This window comes from Cervus elaphus, chromosome 6 (assembly GCF_910594005.1).
Source record: "Cervus elaphus chromosome 6, mCerEla1.1, whole genome shotgun sequence".
Classification (NCBI taxonomy): Eukaryota; Metazoa; Chordata; class Mammalia; order Artiodactyla; family Cervidae; genus Cervus; species Cervus elaphus.
The window spans coordinates 31,689,316-31,711,293 of record NC_057820.1 but is presented as its reverse complement, the minus strand read 5'-3'; the positions used below and the strand labels follow the sequence as shown (position 1 = coordinate 31,711,293).

Genomic DNA, 21,978 nt, shown 5'->3' with positions numbered 1-21,978 from the left:
TCCAAGTAAACATTTTAGTATATCTGATTTAGTATAATCTAACATTGTTTGGGCTTTCCTAGTGGCTCAGATGGTAAAGAATCTGCCTGGCGTGCAGGAAACCAGGATTTGATCCCTGGGTCAGGAAGACCTCCTGGAAAAGGGAATAGCTACCCACTCCAGTATTCTTGCCTGGAGAATCCTGTGGACAGAGGAGCCTGGAGGACTACAGTCTATAGTGTCACAAAAAGTCAGAGATGACTGAAGTGACTTAGCAGCAGCAGCATTTAATGTAAGCTTTTTAATGTTAGGAAGTTTTACGGTTTTGATGATCAGATGAAGAAGATGAAATACTAAAGTATTTTTGTAAGTTTTAAGGCTTTTCACCAGTGCACTAGTTAAAATAAATGCCTTTTTCCAACAATATAAATGAGTATATATATATAAATACATGTTTTTATCCCCAACCTAGAGATTTATTTAAATTTATTTAAAGTAAATCATCCGGATTCATGTCAATATATGGCAAAACCCACTACAGTAATGTAAAGTAATTATCCTCCAATTAATATAAATTAATTAATTTAAAATAAAGAAAAAAATGAGTTAATTTAATATCTCTGGGAACACCGTACTCTAGTTTTCACTCATTATTGTCTGTATCTAGCAACAATCTGTTAAATGGTCTCTTCCTACTGTTAACCATTTACAATCCAACCCAGTGACTACGTCTTGCTTTTTATTTTTACATTATATATGACTATCTCTTTCTCAGGACTTTTGTCATAGCTCAGTCAGTAAAGAATCTGCCTGCAATGCAGGAGACCCGGGCTCGATTCTTGGGTTGGGAAGATCCTCTGGAGAAGGAAATGGCAACCTGCTCCAGTATTCACACTTGGAGAATCCCATGGAGAGAGGAGCCTGGCAGTCGATAGTCCATGGGATTGCAAGAGTCTGACACGATTTAGAGACTAAACCACCACCACCATCTCTTTCTTTCTTAATCCTTTCAATATTCTTCCCAATGCCCCTACTAGATGTTTCAAATCTTTATAATTATCTGTTTGCAACTTACCTCATCAGCATCATCTTATTCTTTATTCAGCCTTTTCCTATCTAGACTAAACTTGGACTTCTTGGCAACTGTCATTACTACTCCACCTAATTTCTTTTACATCTTCTTTAAACTGAGCTATGAGGGAAGCCCATTATCTTCTTCCACCCCTGCCCTATTCCTTCTGTTTATTTCTGAGCATCCTTCATATCTCATAATTTTCTATGAATCAGAGATAATTTCTATGATTCATGCTGAATATTTCTTTAACACTCTGGTCTTTGCATATTATAACATTTTTTACAATTTGATTGTGTTCTGTCATTCCAGGTGGACTGTCAGGTGGTAGAAACTGTGCCTACACCATTTGTCTATGTTCATACTCACTTATGGAATATGCTATATACAAAATTATCCTATAATAATTATAATACAATAGTAATGTAACATATTATAGTGAGATGAGATGGTTGGATGGCATCACCAGATTATAATAAAACTATTATTTTAAATATATAAAATATATATTTTTATGTAAAAGTATAATATAAGTGTTCTTTAATGAATGATGCTTCTCTATGTGTTGAATAATGAAGTTGTATTTAATTGATGTATTATTAAAGTGTCCAATGTACTCTAGGGAGTTTATTCTGTAATGATAATGAAATTCAGATAGCTGTGTTGATATAGAAATACATCACTTTCTAGGTGGAAGGTCACTTTATCCAGGTTCCCACATCTGACTACCTGTAATCAAACATTCCAAAGAAAGAATACAGAATGATTCCTATTGAAAACACAACATTCACAAAGAACAACAAGGAGGAGTAGGTGACCTTGGGCAGGGGCTTGGCAGGCTTGCAGTGGAGGCCTCCAACAAATTCAACATTTGGGAGTAGTGGACGAGGAAATGAAAAGTCCCAGTAAGTTCGAATGAGCCACATTTCAGCTTTCCCCATTGTTTCTGATAAGGTAATAGGTCTTCCTGAAAGTAAAATGGAAACCAACAAATATTTGATCAAATGAGACTATTGTCATGTGTGTATATCAGATAATTTTTGTAAAGCAACTTGAGATGCTGTGGCTAAAGATGTTTGAATGTGTCTGTTGTTTGATAAATATATAACATAGCATAGTATAGGATAATAAAATAGATCTGGAAAACATCTTTTTCTACACAAGTAGAAACAATTTCTAAAAGCTAACAGGATATTTGTACCACAAATATGTGTATAACTCTCAATGTACATGTCTTCATTTATCAAGACAGTTTATGAGATTCCTAATGATTTTAAGTTAAAAAAAGAAGAATTTTGTAAGTTGGATAGTCACTTGCAGAAATCCTAGGTACTTCAATTTGTGGTAAATGACTTCCTGGTATCTGATACTAGTAATGGGCTTTACCCTACCCTATAATTTAAGTGTTTTCATAATATTTGTTAGATTGAGGGTCATTTAATATTTTTATTTCACTGTTTCACTTATTTGAGATAAAGTTTTGTGAATTTATATTTATACAAACTCAACTTCCAAGGCACTAGGAAAAATAGGACTTAATGAAACCAACTAAAAACATGACTTACCTAGTTGTTTGGTTGCTAAGTTACCACTGACTCTTTTCAACACCGTGGGATATAGCCCAACAGGCTTCTCTGTCCATGGGATTTCCCAGGCAAAAACACTGGAATGGAATGCCATTTCCTTTTCCAAGGGATCTTCCTGACCAAAGGATCGAACTGGTGTCTCCTGCATTGGCAGTAGATTCTTTACCACTGAGCTATCAGGAAGCCCAACTTACCTAGTGCTTCACTGTAAAACTGATTCCACTTCTTCTCATTGTATGTCTGGAAGAAAAAGTCAAAATAAAGTGTACATAACATATTTTTGATCCTCCCCATGAATGTCATGCGATCACTTAATTCTGAAAACATAACAGGTACATAAGATGGTGGGAATGGAAGTCTTCCGCTATTCTTTTCAATTATATGGCCAGGTGAGGTGTGATGACTGTACACGAATGGTATTTTAAGTAATTCAGCCAGCAGTTCACCACAGGGTCCAACGGCATCTGCAATAAGGATATCAAACCTTGATTCCTCTAGTTTTGTCATTAATTTCTTGTTGGAAACAGCGTCTTTACACATAGTTATAGCAGCATCATAAAATTCCGAAAATGACATTTTCACTGCTGAAAGATAGGTCCAAAAGGAACCTTTCGCCACATACGTCAATTTCTCAAGAAGAAACTCCATCAAATTCTCATAATCGTTTTTTGTTAAAGATACAGGGAAAGTCTCAAATTTCACGGTCGATGGTTTGCTGGAATTAGTAATAGTGGAAGCTGAAGATATCAGAACAGTCACTTCATGACCCCCTGTGACAAGTTCATCCAGAATTGTCTTTATATTCAGCCAGTGACTAAATTTCACTGGCCACACCAGCACCTTTCCACAGCTCCCAGTGCTAAAGTAGCAAGTCAGCTGTAGCAGCAGCAGAAGCGAGAGCCTTTTCATAGACATCTTGCTCGTATGTAGTACTTTTAAATAATTACTGTAAACTTTTGCTATTGCTCAGGCTTATATCCAGAAGAAATGAACCAGAAGTTAAATGATAACTTCTATTCCTTAAAAAAGTAGATTACATGAATAGTCAGCAGATGTGGAAATCCAACGAAAAGACAAAGTGCAGAACACTTCGAGATGATACAGTGTGTTTAGTATTGATTTTTCAGTGCTGTCACCCATCTTGTACACACACATCAATTATATTTTGTGAGAAAGAAGACTAGTGTAAAACAATAGCAAGTGAGAGGCTCTTGCATCTGCAGTCGCTGTGACACAGAATTAGAGATAAGGTGACATCAACAAGATGGAGGGTTATGAGGTCACAACAATTGTGTCCCTCAGAGAAACAGCAAAAACAGTAAATGACCAACTGCAAACCAATGTAAACTATTTTGGGAAAGTTCTGGACTAAAATGAAAAAGCAGCAGAAATCCTGCAGTCTGCAAAGACTGAGGATGTGTGTTATGATTTTTGAGTGTAATGCATTAATACTAAAGATATCAATGAAATTTGACTGGTCAATTGTATAATTTATGATCACTATTGCCATATTGATTTTTTTGTGTGAACGATCTGCCTACTGATGACAGTGAGCAGTTAAAGCAGAAGGCAAAGACAGAGGATGAGATGGTTTGGTAGGATCACTGACTCAATGGAGATGAGCTTGAGCAAACTCTGGGAGATGGTGAAGGACAGGGAAGCCTGGTGTGCTGTGGTCCATCAGGCGATGTTATCAGATTCATCAGCAAACACAGGGATATCCACCATAGGGATCTCATGGTAGATGTCCTTGTAAGTGCCGATGTTTCCACCATGAGTTATAAAGCCTTTGGCTTTTGGATGACCTAGTATTAAGTGACTCTCAGTAAAATTGTTAATTATAATTCAGAATAAAATGTGAAATGGCATTATTAAGCACTGTAAAAAGCAGTGTGCTTTTAAGATAACAGATGGTTACATACAGGAAACTGCAATTAAATTGCTTTCAGAACTCACAGCCAGAAACTCCTGTCTGAGGAGTGTTAAGTGAAGACTTCATGAAAGAAGTGCTTTGTCACTTGAACTTCACAAGTGAATTCAAGATTGGCAGATGAACAACTTAAAGAACACTCTGGGTAAAAGAAACCACATATGCATAAAAAAGGGGGCATTCAGAAATATACTCTATAAAGATTAAGGAAGTCATTTAATCTGATGAGAATGGTGTCAAGGTCACAGAAAGGGTAATGGTAGTGGCAGTGGAACCAAAGAAAGGAGAATCTTCATTTTATTAAGAAATATGCTACCAGTTCACGAAAATGATTGTGGATTTTTTCTGTAGAAAATGGAGAGTCACTGGTAATAAAGAAGGAGCTGTTATTTATCAGTAGTATTTAAAATACTCCTACACAGGAGAAGCAATAGGAGTAAGGAAAGAATTCAGAAGTAGAACAATAACCCATTAAGCTATTCACTGTTAGAAGCAATTACAGGCAAAATGAAGATATTTTAATTCTGGGCATAAGGGACATGACCAGGTAGAATACAGTGCCAATTATGATACGTTTTCCTTCTCCCCTCTATTGTTGGGAGTAAAAACACAGAAGTAAAGTTTTCTTTCTGAATGTTTTAATAATAAACACTTGATAAGTTTGTTTCTTATTGAAGTACTATCATTCTGCTCAGCTGTTAATCATGTTTTTAGCATTTGTTCTGCCAATATTTACCAAGAAGGTCACTCTGGGTTATACAGACGAGTGTTGGGTCCTAAGGTATCTGGTTTTTTGCCATGATATCTCCATAGAACCTGTTAGGGTAAGAAAAATACCTTATTCTTGAGTTTAAAGTTATAGCATTAGAATTCAAGAGATTAATAGATAACTAGTTGAATATCTTCTATATGGCATGTAAGGAAGAAAGTATGTGTGATCTTAAGCAAGGATAACTACTAACACACTGACATCAGTAGGAATACTTACATTTTACGTACTTATTACTGTATTCAATCAGCTATGGAGTATAATCAAGACCATTTACACACAATGGCATAGAAGAATGTTGTTTTACTTGCCAAATTCAGATATTTTAAAAAGTTGCTAAATGGTCTTTATTCTAAATAAAAAAGAGAGTGGGAAATTTCTAATAACTGAGATACTTTATCTCTCTATTTTATTTTTTCTAATTTTCTTAACTTTTATACCCCTTCGATCCTCATCCCTCAGAGGTTTAAACATACCACTGACAAAAATTCATAATTTACAAGTTTTACAAAGCTTTAGTTTATTATATATTTTACAATTTCATTTTTTATGCTAGTCCTAATTTTCAAAATTGATATTTACTGGCTTATGTTATAGAAGACAGTTATATATCCACTCATTAATACATATTTTGATATAAATCTTTTACATCTTTTGATACACAAGGTAAATACATGTGTCATCAGCCACTGTTTCCAAATTGGGAAAGGAGTACATCAAGGTGGTATATTGTCACCCTGCTTATTTGACATATATGCAGAGTGATTGCTGGGAGAAATACCAATTACCTCAGATATGCAGATGACACCTAGTTTATGACCGAGAGTGAAGAAGAATTAAAGAGCCTCCTGATGAAAGTGAAAGAGCTGAGTGAAAATCTTTGCTTAAAAATCAACATTCAGAAAACTAAAATCATGGCATCCGGTCCCATCACGTCATGACAAATTGATGGGGAAACAGTGGAAACAGGGAGAGACATTACTTTTTTGGGCTCTGAAATCACTGCAGATGGTGACTACAGCCATGAAATTAAAAGACATTTGCTCCTTGAAAGAAAAACCATGATCAACCTAGACAGCACATTAAAAAGCAGAGACACTGTATATACCATGTTAATGGATTGGAAGAATCAATATTGTGGAAATGAGTATACTGCCCAAAGCAATCTATAGATTCAATGCAATCCCTATCAAGCTACCAATGGTATTTTTCACAGAACTAGAACAAATAATTTCAGAATTTGTATGGAAATACAAAAAGCCTCAAACAGCCAAAGCAATCTTAAGAAAGAAGAATGGAACTGGAGGAATTAACCTGCCTTTCTTCAGGCTCTACTACAAAGCCACAGTATTCAAGACAGTATGGTACTGGCACAAAGACAGAAATATAGGTCAATGTAACAAAATAGAAAGCCCAGAGATAAATCCACATACGTATTGACACCTTATCTTCTACAAAGGAGGCAAGAATATACAAAGAAGAAAAGACAACCTCTTTAACAAGTGGTGCTGGGAAAACTGGTCAACCACTTGTAAAAGAATGAAACTAGAACACCTTCTAACACGATACACAAAAATAAACTCAAAATGGATCAAAGATCTAGATGTAAGACCAGAAACTATAAAACTCCTAGAGGAGAACTTAGGCAAAACACTCTCCAACATAAATCACAGCAGGATCCTCTATGACCCACCTCTCAGAATATGGGAAATAAAAGCAAAAATAAACAAATGGGACCTAGTGAAACTTAAAAGCTTTTGCACAACAAAGGAAACTATAAACAAGGTGAAAAGACAGCACTCAGATTGGGAGAAAATAATAGCAAATGAAGCAACTGACAAAGAATTAATCTCAAAATCATACAAAAAACCCCTACAGCTCAATTCCAGAAAAATAAATGACCCAATCAAAAAATGGGCCAAAGAACTAAACAGACATTTCTCCAAAGAAGACATAAAGACGGCTAACAAACACATGAAAAGATACTCAAGTCACTCATTATTAGAGAAATGCAAATCAAAACCACAATGAGGTACCATCCCACTCCAGTCAGAATGGCTGCTATCCAAAAGTCTGCAAGCAATAAATGCTGGAGAGGGTGTGGAGAAAAGGGAACCCTCTTACACTGTTGGTGGGAATGCAAACTAGTACAGCCACTCTGGAGAACAGTGTGGAGATTCCTTAAAAAAACTGGAAATAGAACTTCCATATGACCCAGCAATCCCACTCCTGGGCATACACACTGAAGAAACCAAAAGTGAAAGAGACACGTGTACCCCAATGTTCATCGCAGCACTGTTTATAATAGCCAGGACATGGAAGCAACCTAGATGCCCATCAGTGGATGACTGGATAAGAAAGCTGTGGTACATATACAAAATGGAATATTGCTAGTCAATAAAAAGGATACATTTGAATCAGTTCTAATGAGGTGGATGAAACTGGAACCCATTCTACAGAGTGAAGTAAGTCAGAAAGATAAACACCAATACAGTATACTAACGTTTATATGTGGAATTTAGAAAAATGGTAACAATAACCCTATATGCAAAACAGAAAAAGAGACACAGATGTATAGAACAGACTTTTGGACTCTGTGGGAGAAGGAAAGGGTGGGATGATCTGAGAGAATAGCACTGAAACATGTTAATAGCCACTGTGAAACAGATCACCAGTCCAGGTTTGATGCATGAGACAAGTGCTCAGGGCTGGTGCACTAGGATGACTCAGAGGGATGGGATGGGGAAGGAGGTGGGAGGGGGGCTCAGCATGGGGAACACATGTAAACCCATGGCTGATTCATATCAATGTATAGCAAGAACCTCTAGAATATTGTAAAGTAATTAGCTTCCAACTAATATAAATTAAAAAAATAAAATACACATTACTTTGCTGACAAAGGTCCATCTAGTCAAGGCTATGGTTTTTCCAGTGGTCATGTGTAGATGTGAGAGTTGAACTATAAAGAAAGCTGAACACCGAAGAATTGATGCTTTTGAACTGTGGTGTTGGAGAAGACTCTTGAGAGTCCCTTGGACAGCAAGGAGATCAAATCAGTCCATCCTAAAGGAAATCAGTCCTGAATATTCATTGGAAGGACTGATGTTGAAGCTGAAACTCCAATACTTTGGCCACCTGATGTGAAGAATTGACTCATTGGAAAAGAACCTGATGCCAGAAACGATTGAAGGCAGGAGGAGAAGGGGATGACAGAAGATGAGATGGTTAGATGGTGTCACTGACTTCGGCATGAGTTTGAACAAGCTCCGGGAACTGGTGATGGGGAGGGAAGCCTGGCATGCTGCAGTCCATGGGGTCACAAAGAGTCGGACATGACTGAGTGACTGAACTCAGTCAGCCACTTAAGAGAAATCAATCTTATTTATAATTTATTAGTAATAAATTAATTAAGGCTACCTGAAAAGCATAGCTTCTTAGATTACAAATTGTAAAGCATTACTTACAAGAAAAAAACAATTAGTAATTTTTGACGTGAATCAAGAGTGTTTCAACTTTCCTGGTTTGGAAAGAGTTTACATTTATAAAGGAAGGCTTTTTTTTTTTTTTTTTTTTTTTTGTATTTTATAAGTATCAATAAGGCCGCTGAAAAAGTTCCACCTTTGTGATAATAAAATTTATTGAGCTGACCATGAACACATTAACAATGAACCACAAAGGAATGAAAGTGGCAATCATGTAGTTCCTATGCCCAGTACAAAAGTAAGGTACTGATTTTGGAATTCCTAATCAATTTTCATAAACTGGATTATAATTTATAGTGTTTAACCTCTATTTGCTCTGGGAATGTAAAGTAACTCTATGAGCAAAGAAACAGCATAGGTCATTAGGGGAAGATTACCATATCAGATAGCAAATTATAAAAGTAGTTCAAAATATCCAAAGACCGCAGGAGAATTTTATGTATTAGCAAATAAGGTACCATTCTATTTGATGGAGAAAGAGGCTGCTGAATCTTTTCCATGCCAGTTTCCTTATGCTTGATTCTTTCTTACAGTCCCTCTCCCTCCTCAAGCAGGAGAAGCAATGTGACAGATTAGAAGCAGAGTACATTAAGGGCCAGACCTTACAATGCACAGGGTTTACTTAAGGGCAGGACCCATTCTTCTCTTTGATCTTCCTGATTCAGACTTTGGCAGGACCAAGTCACCAGGGAGGCTGATGTTTCTCTTTCTCTAAGTCACTGTGTCTGGATGGGATCTGGAGGTCTCCTGGGGAGCCCTGACCATCCTTTCTCTGAATAGCACCCTGCAAAGCACTCTGACAGGGTGCTTTAAAATTTAGGGGAAGTGAAAGGGGCCAGGAATATCGGGCAAGTAAAACCTGCATGATGCATTCCAGACTTTTGTCAGTATTGCATAATGTCTTTGTACTAATGCACTTACTGTTAAAATGTAACTCCTGAGAATATTTGTATGTTTACTGTGTCCTCAAGGGTCCTAAATGAGAAGGAACAAATGACAAAGCAGAATTTGTTGGTTCATCTTCCTGCCCACAATCCCATTATAATATAAAAATTCATGCTGGATCTCTTCAATATTTTTCATTTTGACAATGTTAATCCAAAGTATTGTTAATAAAAGATACTCTAAACTACTGTAGCACTTGCCAAATATATTTTGGTTTTTATAAATATCTGATGTAAACTGTATATTGTCACCCTGCTTATTTAACTTATATGCAGAGTACATCATGAAATGCTGGACTGGAAGAAGCACAAGTTGGAATCAAGATTGCCTGGGGAAATATCAGTAACCTTAGATATGCAGATGACACCACCCTTATGGCAGAAAGTGAAGAGGAACTAAAAAACCTCTTGATGAAAATACATGTAAATCCATGGCTGATTCATATCAATGTATGACAAACCCACTGGAAAAAAAAAATAATAATAATAAAAAAAAAAAGAAAGTGAATGAGGAGAGTGAAAAAGTTGGCTTAAAGCTCAACACTCAGAAGACTAAGATCATGGCATCTGGTCCCGTCATTTCATGGGAAATAAATGGGAAACAGTGGAAACAGTGTCAGACTTTATTTTTTGGTGCTCCAAAATCACTGCAAATGGTGATTGCAGCAATGAAATTAAAAGGTGCTTACTCCTTACAAGGAAAGTTATGACCAGCCTAGACAGCATATTAGAAAGCAGAGACCTTACTTTGCCAACAAAGGTCCATCTAGTCAAGGCTATTGTTTTTCCAGTGGTCATGTATGGATGTGAGAGTTGGACTATAGAGAAAGCTGAGCACTGAAGAATTGATTCTTTTGAACTGTGGTGTTGCAGAAGACTGTTGAAACTCCCTTGGACTGCAAGGAGATCCAACTAGTCCATTGTAAAGGAGATCAGTCCTGGGTATTCATTGGAAGGACTGATGCTGAGGCTGAAACTCCAATACTTTGGCCATGTCATGCAAAGAGTTGACTCATTGGAAAAGACCCCGATGCTGGGAGGGACTGGGGGCAGGAGGAGAAGGGAACGACAGAGGATGAGATGGCTGGATGTCATCACTGACTCGATGGGCATGATTTTGAGTAAACTTTGGGAGTTGGTGATGGACAGGGAGGCCTGGCGTGCTGTGGTTCATGGGGTCGCAGAGTCGGACACGACTGAGCAACTAAACTGAACTGAACTGAACTAAGTTGGAGCTATCATAGAAGTTTACCTTTCTTGCAGAAATTATAACCACACATTTTATATTATTTAAGTGACTCATTAAATATTTTTCCACTATTAAATTACTTTACCTACCTTTTGTGACATCTGGGCAAATTTGCTTCCTGTTGAAGTACTATCACTCTGCTCAGCTGTTAATCATGTTTTTAGCATTTGTCTTGCCAATATTTACCAAGAAGGTCATTCTGGGGGATTCAGTTACACAGACAAGTATTGGCTCCTAAGGTGTCTAGTTTTTTGCCATCGTATCTCCATAGAACCTGTTCAGCTCAGCTCAGTTCAGTTCAGTCGCTCAGTCGTGTCCGACTCTTTGTGACTCCATGAATTGGAGCACGCCAGGCCTCCCTGTCCATCACCAAGTCCCGGAGTTTACTCAAACTCATGCCCATCGAGTTGGTGATGCCATCCAGCCATCTCATCCTCTGTCATCCCCTCCTCCTCCTGCCCCCAATCCCTCCCAGCATCAGGGTCTTTTCCAATGAGTCAACTATTTACATGAGGCGGCCAAAGTATTGGAGTTTCAGCCTCAGCATCTGTCCTTCTAACGAACACCCAGGACTGATCTCCTTCAGGACGGACTGGTTGGATCTCCTTGCAGTCCAAGGGACTCTCAAGAGTCTTCTCCAACACCACAGTTCAAAAGAATCAATTTTTTGGCACTCAACTTTCTTCACAGTCCAATTCTCACATAAATAGTGTAACACAAATACCTTATTCAATGAGTTTAAAGTTATAGCATTAGAATTCAAAAGAGATTAAAAAATAACTAGTTAAATGTCTTCCATATGGCATGTAAGGAAGAAAGGATTAATGATCTTAAGGAACATAACTACTAATGCACTGACATTATTAGAAATACCTACATTTTACATACTTATTACTATATTCAGCTATGGAGTATAAACATGAACATTCACACATGATGGCATAGACAAATGATGTTTTCATTGCCAAATTCAGATATTTTTAAAAAGTTGCTCGACTGTCTTTATTCTAAAGCAAAATGACAGTGGGAAATTTCTAATAACTGACATACTTTATTTTTTTTTTCTAATTTTCTTAAGTTTTATGCCGCTTCAATCATCAACCCTCGAGTTTTGTACACGTCATTGACAAAAATTCAGAATTCACAGGTTTTACAAAGCATAAGTTTATTATATGTTTTACAATTTTATATTTTATACCAGTCCTCATTTTCAAATTGATATTTACTGGATTATGTTATAGAAGAGAGCTATATATCCACTCATTAATATATATATTGATATATATCTTTTACATCTTTTGATATACAAGGAAAATACATGTGTAATCAGCCACTGTTTCCAAATTGGGAAAGGAGTAGGTCAAGGCTGTATATTGTCACTCTGCTTATTTAACTTATATGCAGAGTACATCATGTAAAATGCCAGGCTGGATGAAGCACAAGCTGGAATCAAGATTGCCAGGAGAAATATCAACAACCTCACATATGCAGATGACACCTCCCTTATGACAGAAAGTGAAGAAGAACTGAAGAGCCCCTTGATGAGTGAAAGAGGGGAGTGAAAACTTAAAACTCAGCTTTCAGACAACTAAGATCATGTCATCCGGTTCCATCACTTCATGGCAAATAGATGGGGAAACAATGGAAACAGGGAGAAACTTTACTCTTTTGGTCTCCAAAATCACTGCAGATGGTGACTGCAGCCATGAAATTAAAAGACACTTGCTCCTTGGAAGGAAAGCTATGACCTACCCAGACAGCATATTAAAAAGAAGAGACATTACTTTACAGACAAAGGTCTATTTAGTCAAAGCTATTGTTTTTAGTCATGTATGGATGTGAGAGTTGGACAATAAGAAAGCTGAACACCAAAGAATTGATACTTTTGAACTGTGCTGTTGAAGAATCTTGAGAGTCCCTTGGACTGCAAGGAGATCAAACCAGTCATTCCTAAAGGAAATCAGTCCTGACTATTCATTGGAAGGATTGATGTTGAAGCTGAAACTCCAATACTTTGGCCACCTGATGTGAAGAACTGATTCACTAGAAAAACCCTGATGCTAGAAATGATTGAAGGCAGGCGGAGAAGGGGACGGCCGAGGATGTCATGGTTAGATGGCATCACCAACTTGATGGACATGAGTTTGAGCAAGCTCCGGGAGTTGGTGATGGAGATGGAAGCCAGCCATGCTGCAGTCCATGGGGCCGCAAAGAGTCAGACATGACTGAATGATTGAACTGAACTGAACTGAATCAGACACTTAAGAGAAATAAATCTTATTTATAATTTATTAGTAATAAATTCATTAATGCAACATGAAAAGTATAGCTTCTTAGATTACAAATTGTAAAGCATTACTTACAAGAAAAAAACAATTAGTAATTTTTGACGTGAATCAAAAGTGTTTCCAACTCTCCTGGTTTGGAGATAGTTTACATTTATAAAGGAAGACTTTTTTTTTTTTTTTTTGTAATTTATAAGTATCAATAAGGCTGTTGAAAAAGTTCCAGCTTTGTGATAATAAAATTTATTTATTTTTATTTTTTTTCATTTATTTTTATTAGTTGGGGGCTAACTACTTTATAATATTATAGTGGTTTTTGTCATACATTAACATGAATCAGTCATGGATTTACATGTGTTACCTATCCCATTCCCCCTCCCACCTCCCTCCCCATCCCATCCCTCTGGGTCTTCCCAGTGCACCAGCTCTGAGCACTTGTCTCATACATCCAACCTGGGCTGGTGATCTGTTTCACCCTTGATAGTATACTTGTTTCAATGCTATTCTCTCAGAACATCCCACCCTCGCCTTCTCCCACAGAGTCCCAAAATCTATTCTGTACATCTGTGTCTCTTTTTCTGTTTTGCATATAGGGTTATTGTTACCATCTTTTTAAATTCCATATGTATGCATTAGTATACTATATTGGTCTTTATCTTTCTGGCTTACTTCACTCTGTATAATGAATGGGCTCCAGTTTCATCCATCTCATTAGAACTGATTCAAATGAATTATTTTTAATGGCTGAGTAATATTCCATTGTGTATATGCACCACAGCTTCCTTATACATTCATCTGCTGATGCGCATCTGGGTTGCTTCTATGTCCTGGCAATTGTAAACAGAGCTGCGATGAACATTGGGGTGCACATGTCTCTTTCAGATCTAGTTTCCTCAGTGTGTATGCCCAGGAGTGGGATTGCTGGGTCATATGGCAGTTCTATTTCCAGCTTTTTAAGGAATCTCCACACTGTTCTCCATAGTGGCTGTACTAGTTTGCATTCCCACCAACAGTGTAAGAGGGTTCCCTTTTCTCCACACCCTCTCCAGCATTTATTGCTTGCAGACTTTTGGATAGCAGACATCCTGACTGGAGTGGGATGGTACCTCATTGTGGTTTTGATTTACATTTCTCTGATAATGAGTTATGTTGAGCATCTTTTCACGTGTTTGTGAGCCATCTGTATGTCTTCTTTGGAGAAATGTCTGTTTAGTTGTTTGGCCCATTTTTTGATTGGGTCATTTATTTTTCTGGAATTGAGCTGCACGAGATACTTGCATAAATTTGAGATTAATCCTTTGTCTGTTGCTTTGTTTGCTATTATTTTCTCCCAATCTGAGTGCTGTCTTTTCACCTTGTTTATAGTTTCCTTTGTTGTGCAAAAGCTTTTAAGTTTAATTAGATCCCATTTGTTTATTTTTGCTTTATTTCCCATATTCTGGGAGGTGGGTCATAGAGGATCCTGCTGTGATTTATGTCAGAGAGTGTTTTGCCTATGTTCTCCTCTAGGGGTTTTATAGTTTCTGGTCTTACATTTAGATCTTTAATCCATTTTGAGTTTATTTTTGTGTACAGTGTTAGAAGGTGTTCTAGTTTCATTCTTTTACAAGTGGTTGACCAGTTTTCCCAGCACCACTTGTTAAAGAGGTTGTCTTTTTCCATTATATATCTTTGCCTCCTTTGTAGAAGATAAGGTTTCCATAGGTTCGTGGATTTATCTCTGGGCTTTCTATTCTGTTCCATTGATCTATATTTCTGTCTTTGTGTCAGTACCATACTGTCTTGATGACTGTGGCTTTGTAGTATAGTTTGAAGTCAGGCAGGTTGATTACTCCAGTTCCATTCTTCTTTCGTAAGATTGCTTTGGCTATTCAAGGTTTTTTGTATTTCCATACAAATTGCAATTATTTGTTCTAGTTCTATGAAAAATACCGTTGGTAGCTTGATAGGGATTACATTGAACCTATAGATTGCTTTGGGTAGTATAGACATTTTCACAATATTGATTCTTCCAATCCATGAACACGGTATATTTCTCCATCTATTTGTGTCCTCTTGATTGCTTTCATCAAAGTTTTATAGTTTTCTATGTATAGGTCTTTCTTTTCTTTAGGTAGATGCACTCCTAAGTATTTTATTCTTTTTGTTGCAATGGTGAATGATATTGTTTCCTTAATTTCTCTTTCTGTTTTCTCATTGTTAGCATATAGGGATGCAAGGGATTTCTGTGTGTTAATTTTATATCCTGCAACATTTCTGTATTCATTGATTAGCCCTTGTAATTTTCTGGTAGAGTCTTTAGGGTTTTCTATGTAGAGGATCATGTCATCTGCAAACAGCGAGAGTTTCACTTCTTCTTTTCCTATCTGGATTCCTTTTATTTCTTTTTCTGCTTTGATTGATGTGGCCCACACTTCCAAAACTATATTGAATAATGGTGGTGAGATTGGACACCCTTGTTCCTGACTTTAAGGGAAATGCTTTCAATTTTTCACCATTGAGGATAATGTTTGTTGTGGGTTTGTCATATATAGCTTTTATTATGTTGAGGTATGTTCCTTCTATGCCTGCTTTCTGGAGAGTTTTCATCATAAATGGATGTTGAATTTTGTCAAAGGCTTTGTCTGCATCTATTGAGATAGTCATATGGTTTTTATCTTTCAATTTGTTAATGTGGTGTATTACATTGATTGATTTGCAGATATTAAAGAATCCTTGCATTCCTGGGATAAAGCCCACTTGGTCATGATGTATGATCTTTTTAATATGTTATTGGATTTTGTTTGCTAGAATTTTGTTAAGGATCTTTGCATCTATGTTCATCAGTGATATTGGCCTGTAGTTTTGTTTTTGTGGCATCCTTGTCTTGTTTTGGTACTAGGGTGATGGTGGCTTCATAGAATGACTTTGGAAGGTTGCCTTCTTCTGCAATATTCTGAAGGAGTTTGAGTAAGATAGGTGTTAGCTCTTCTCTAAATTTTTGGTAGAATTCAGCTGTGAAGCCATCTGGTCCTGGGCTTTTGTTTCCTGGAAGATTTCTGATTACAGTTTCGATTTCCTTGCTTCTGATGGGTCTGTTAAGATCCTCTATTTATTTCTGGTTCAGTTTTGGAAAGTTATACTTATCTAAGAATTTGTCCATTTCATCCAAGTTGTCCATTTTATTGGCATAGAGCTGCTGGTAGTACTCTCTTATGATCCTTTGTATTTCAGTGTTGTCTGTTGTGATCTCTCCATTTTCATTTCTAATTTTGTTAATTTGGTTCTTCTCCCTTTGTATCTTGATGAGTCTGGCTAACGGTTTGTCAATTTTGTTTATTTTTTTCAAAAAACCAGCTTTTAGCTTTGTTGATTTTTGCTATGGTCTCTAGTTTCTTTTGCATTTATTTCTGCCCTAATTTTTAAGATTTCTTTCCTTCTACTAACCCTGGGGTTCTTCATTTCTTCCTTCTCTAGTTGCTTTAGGTGTAGAGGTAGGTTATTTATTTGACTTTTTTCTTGTTTCTTGAGGTAAGCCTGTATTGCTATGAACCTTCCCCTTAGCACTGCTTTTACAGCGTCCTGTAGGTTTGGGGTTGTTTTGTTTTCATTTTCATTCATTTCTATGCATCTTTTTATTTCTTTTTTGATTTCTTCTATGATTTGTTGGTTATTCAGAAGCGTGTTATTAGCCTCCATATGTTTGAATTTTTAATAGTTTTTTTTTTTTTCATGTAATTGAGATCTAATCTTACTGCATTATGGTCAGAAAAGATGACTGGAATGATTTCAATTTTTTTGAATTTATCAAGGCTAGATTTATGGCCCAGGATGTGATCTATTCTGGAGAAGATTCCGTGTGCACTTGAGAAAAAGGTGAAGTTGACTGTTTTGTGGTGAAATGTCCTGTAGATAACAATTAGGTCTAGCTGGTCCACTGTGTCATTTAATGTTTGTGTTTCCTTGTTAATTTTCTGTTTAGTTGATCTGTCCATCGGTGTGAGTGGGGTATTAAAGTCTCCCACTATTATTGTGTTACTATTAATTTTCTCTTTCATAGTCATTAGCATTTGCCTTACATATCGTGGTGCTTTTAAGTTAGGTGCATATATATTTATAATTATTACTTCTTCTTCTTGAATTGATCCTTTGATCATTATGTAGTGTCCTTCTTTGTCTCTTTTCACAGCTTTTATTTTGAAGTTTCTTTTATCTGATATGAGTATTGCGACTCCTGCTTTCTTTTGGTCTCCATTTGCGTGAAATATTTTTTCCAGCCCTTCACTTTCAGTCTGTATGTGTCCCTTATTTTGAGGTGGGTCTCTTGTAGACAACATATGTAGGGATCTTGTTTTTGTATCCATTCAGCCAGTCTTTGTCTTTTGGTTGGGGCATTCAACCCATTTATATTTAAGGTAATTATTGATAGGTATGGTTCCGTTGCCATTTGGTTTGTTGTTTTGGGTTCACGTTCATACAACCTTTCTGTGTTTCCAGTCTAGAGAAGATCCTTTAGCATTTGTTGAAGAGCTGGTTTGGTGGTGTTGAATTCTCTCAACTTTTGCTTGTCTGTAAAGCTTTTGAATTTTCCTTCATATCTGAATGAGATCCTTTCTGGGTACAGTAATCTGGGTTGTAGGTTATTCTCTTTCATTACTTTAAGAGATGATAAAATTTATTGAGCTGACCATGAACACATTAACACTGAATCACATAGGAGTGAAAGTGGCAATCTTGTAGTTCCTATGCCCAGTACCAAAGTAGGTTATGGATTTTGGAATTTCCAATCAATTCTAATACACTGGATTGTAATTTATAGTGTTTAACCTCTATTTGCTCTGGGAACGTAAAATAACTCTATCAGCAAAGAAACAGCATAGGTCATTAGGAGAAGATTACCATATCAGATAGCAAATTATAAAAGTAGTTCAAAATATCCAAAGACTCCAGGGGAATTTTATGTATTAGAAAATAAGGTACCATTCTACTTGACGGAGAATGAGGCTGCTGAATCTTATCCATGCCGGTTTCCTTATGCTTGATTCCTTCTTAAAGTCGCTCTCCCTCCTCAAGCAGGAGGAGCAATGTGACAGGATAGAAGCAGAGTACATTAAAGACCAGACCTTACAATGCACAGGGTTTACTTAAGGGCAGGACCCATTCTTCACTTTGATCTTCCTGATTCAGACTTTGGCAGGACCAAGTCACCAGGGAGGCTGATGTTTCTCTTTCTCTAAGTCACTGTGTCTGGATGGGATCTGGAGGTCTCCTGGGGAGCCCTGACCATCCTTTCTCTGAATAGCACCCTGCAAAGCACACTGACAGGGTGCTTTAAAATTTAGGGGAAGTGAAAGGGGCCAGGAATATCGGGCAAGTAAAACCTGCATGATGCATTCCAGACTTTTGTCAGTATTGCATAATGTCTTTGTGCTAATGCACTTACTGTTACAATTTAACTCCTGAGAATATTTGTATGTTTACTGTGTCCTCAAGAGTCCTAAATGAGAAGGAACAAATGACAAAGCAGAATTTGATGGTTTATCTTCCTGCGCACAATCCCATTATAATATGAAAATTCATGCTGGATCTCTTAAATATTTTCCATTTTGATAATGTTAATCCAAAGTATTGTTAATAAAAGATACTCTAAACTACTGTCAGTCAGTCAGTGTCGCGGTCCAGTTCAGTTCAGTCACTCAGCCATGCCCGGCTCTTTGTGACCCCATGAATTGCAGCACGCCAGGCCTCCCTGTCCATCACCAACTCCCAGAGTTTACAGATACTCGTATCCTTCGAGTCAGTGATGCCATCCCGCCGTCTCATCCTCTGTCGTCCACTTTTCCTCCTGAACCCAATTCCACCCAGCATCAGGGTCATTTCCCAATGAGTCAACTCTTTGCATGAGGTGCCCAAGTATTGGAGTTTCCCATCAGTCCTTCCCATGAACACCCAGGACTGATCTCCTTCAGGATGGACTGGTTGGATCTCCTTCCAGTCCAAGGGACTCTCAAGAGTCTTCTCCAACACCACAGTTCAAAAGCATGAATTCAGCAGTGCTCAGCTTTCTTCACATTCCAACTCTCACATCCATACATGACCACTGGAAAAACCATAGCCTTGACTAGATGAACCTTTGTTGGCAAAGTAATGTCTCTGCTTTTTATTATGCTATCTAGGTTGGTCATAACTTTCCTTTTAAGGAGTAAGCTTCTTTTAATTTCATGGCTGCAATCACCATCTGCAGTGATTTTGGAGCCCAAAAAAATAAAGTCAGCCATTATTTCTACTGTTTCCCCATCCCCATCTATTTCCCATAAAGTGATGGAACTGGATGCCATGATCTTTGTTTCTGGATGCTGAGCTTTAATCAACTTTTTCACTCTCCTCTTTCACTTTCCTCAAGAGACTTTTTAGTTCCTCTTCACTTTCTGCATTAAGGGTGGTGTCATCTGCATATTTGAGATTATTGATATTTCTCCTGGCAATCTTGATTCCAGCTTGTGCTTAATCCAGCCCAGCGTTTCTCATGATGTACTCCACATGTAAGTTATATAAGCAGGGTGACAATATACAGCCTTGACATACTCCTTTTCCTATTTGGAACCAGTCTGTTGTTCCATGTCCAGTTCTAACTGTTGCTTCATGACCTGCATACAGGTTACTTAAGCGGCAGGTTGGTGGTCTGGTATTCCCATCTCTTGAAGACTTTCCCATAGTTTATTATGATCCTCAGAGTCAAAGGCTTTGGCATAATCAATAAAGCAGAAATAGATGTTTTTCTGGAACTCTCTTGCTTTTTCAATGATCCAGAGGATGTTGGCAATTATTCTCTGGTTCCTTTGCCTTTTCTAAAGCCACCTTGAACATCTGGAAGTTGTCAGAAATTCAATGCATTCTAAAGATCGTTTCCTCTGTGGTCTACAAATTTACATATATTTACACAAAATATGTTTAATTTTATTTCCAAAGATGAGTGTAATACTTATTTTTTTTTTTTTAGAAGTTCTGGATCTTCTTATCTGTTTAGTAATGTGACATGGAGTGTATTTAATAACAATATTGAACATAATTACCTGTTTTCTTTCATGGCTGTATAACTCACACCTATATTGTAGATAAGTGTGTTCACAAATTGATTGCCATTTAAGTGCTAGTGGGAATATTCAGTATGTAATTATGAACATGTGCAAGTCTTTCTGCATGACAGATAATGTAAAACAGTGTGCATAAATTTTATTTAAATGGTATTTCCATAATATACTCCCTTAAAATTAGTCCTACCAGTTTACTTGTTCTACAAATCATTTGTAGGAATATTACTTGTTGACAATTTCAATTTCCCAGATTTTCCCTGTCACCTTTTATATGTCATTGGCCATTTCACTTCTGTGAATTTGCTGTTCATACTTTTCATTTATTTTCACATTGGACTGCTAGAATTTTCATTGGCGATTTGTAGTCTTTCTTATTGCACAGTGAATACCAACTCTTTGTCTATTAAAAGTGCCATCATGTAGATTTGAGGAAAATTTTGTAAGTCTATATGCTTGATTTAAAAACATTTTCTCCTATGGAAACATATGGTTCTACCTTCTTACTTTTCTGTTAGTTCTACTTTTCTTCAAGTATATGTCAATTACTCAGGTGGGTTCTATGGAAAATTCTATGGTAAATTTTCCTATAATTCCCTGAACATCAATGTTTCTTTTTTAAAATAAACTATGCCTAAGGCTGATGAATGTTTTTTATATGTTGTGGATGGTGATCCCGTTGACCAACAAGACAAGCTTCATTCCCTCACCTGGACATTTTGATTATAACTGCTTTCCTGATGTACAGTTTTCATCAGTACCTTCAGATTGTCTTCATTTGGTTCACCAATTTTTTAACAAATATGTGATTTTTGTACTGTGCTCATTGTTTCTGATTATTTCAGTCATAGTGGACCTAGGTTTAAAGAAAATAATATCTATAATATTTTCTGTCATGATAAAAGATTGAGTGTTCACATGTAAGTGTTATGGGAGGGACGACATAATAGCTTCCTGAGGAAAGAGACAAAAGAATGATAAACGCTGATCTAAAGTGTGGTTACAGTATAATATAATATGAAAGTGAAAGTTGCTCAGTCATGTCCAAGTCTTTGGGACCCCATGGGCTGTAACATGCCAGGCTCCTCTGTCCATGGAATTCTCCACGCCAGAGTACTGGCCTGCTGGTAGCTGTTTCCTTCTCCAGGGGATCTTCCCAATGTGGTATTGAACCCAGGTCTCCCTTGTTGCAGGCAGATTCTTAACCATCTGAACCACCAGGGGAGCCCAAGGAAACTGGAGTGGCTAGCCTATCCCTTTTCCAGGAAAATCTTCTCAACCCAGGAATCAACCCAAGATCTCCTGCATTGCAGGTGGTTTCTTTACCAGCTGAGCTACCAGAGAAGCCCATATTATGATATAATAGTAAATAATTCAGTCTGTGTTCAACAAACCCATTGAATTTTTCATCATATCTACAAGTAGCTAAGTGGTGCTGTGTCCTGAATTGTAAAAATATACATAGATTTATCTATGCATATAGATATAGGTAAGACCATAGATATATTCAGGTAGCTTTGGAGAGAATGAAAATTCAAAAGTCCCTTTAGAGTTCAGGTTATAATTTTCTAAACATACAGTTGAGAACTTGTATCCGTTAGTGAAGGCTGAT

General features: G+C 37.1%; 1 protein-coding gene across 1 annotated transcript in view; it reads right to left on the bottom strand.

Moving 5' to 3' along the window:
* The window catches only part of LOC122696641 (UDP-glucuronosyltransferase 2B4-like), a 47,694-nt gene extending 44,142 nt beyond the window's left edge, over positions 1 to 3,552 (bottom strand). The window contains exons 1-2 of the mRNA XM_043906894.1: positions 2,832 to 3,552; positions 1,870 to 2,018 (exon numbers count right to left, since the gene is read on the bottom strand). Coding sequence (XP_043762829.1) covers positions 1,870 to 2,018; positions 2,832 to 3,552 — 870 coding nt within the window. The remainder of the gene's footprint in view (positions 1 to 1,869; positions 2,019 to 2,831) is intronic.
* Between the last annotated feature and the right edge of the window lie 18,426 nt (positions 3,553 to 21,978).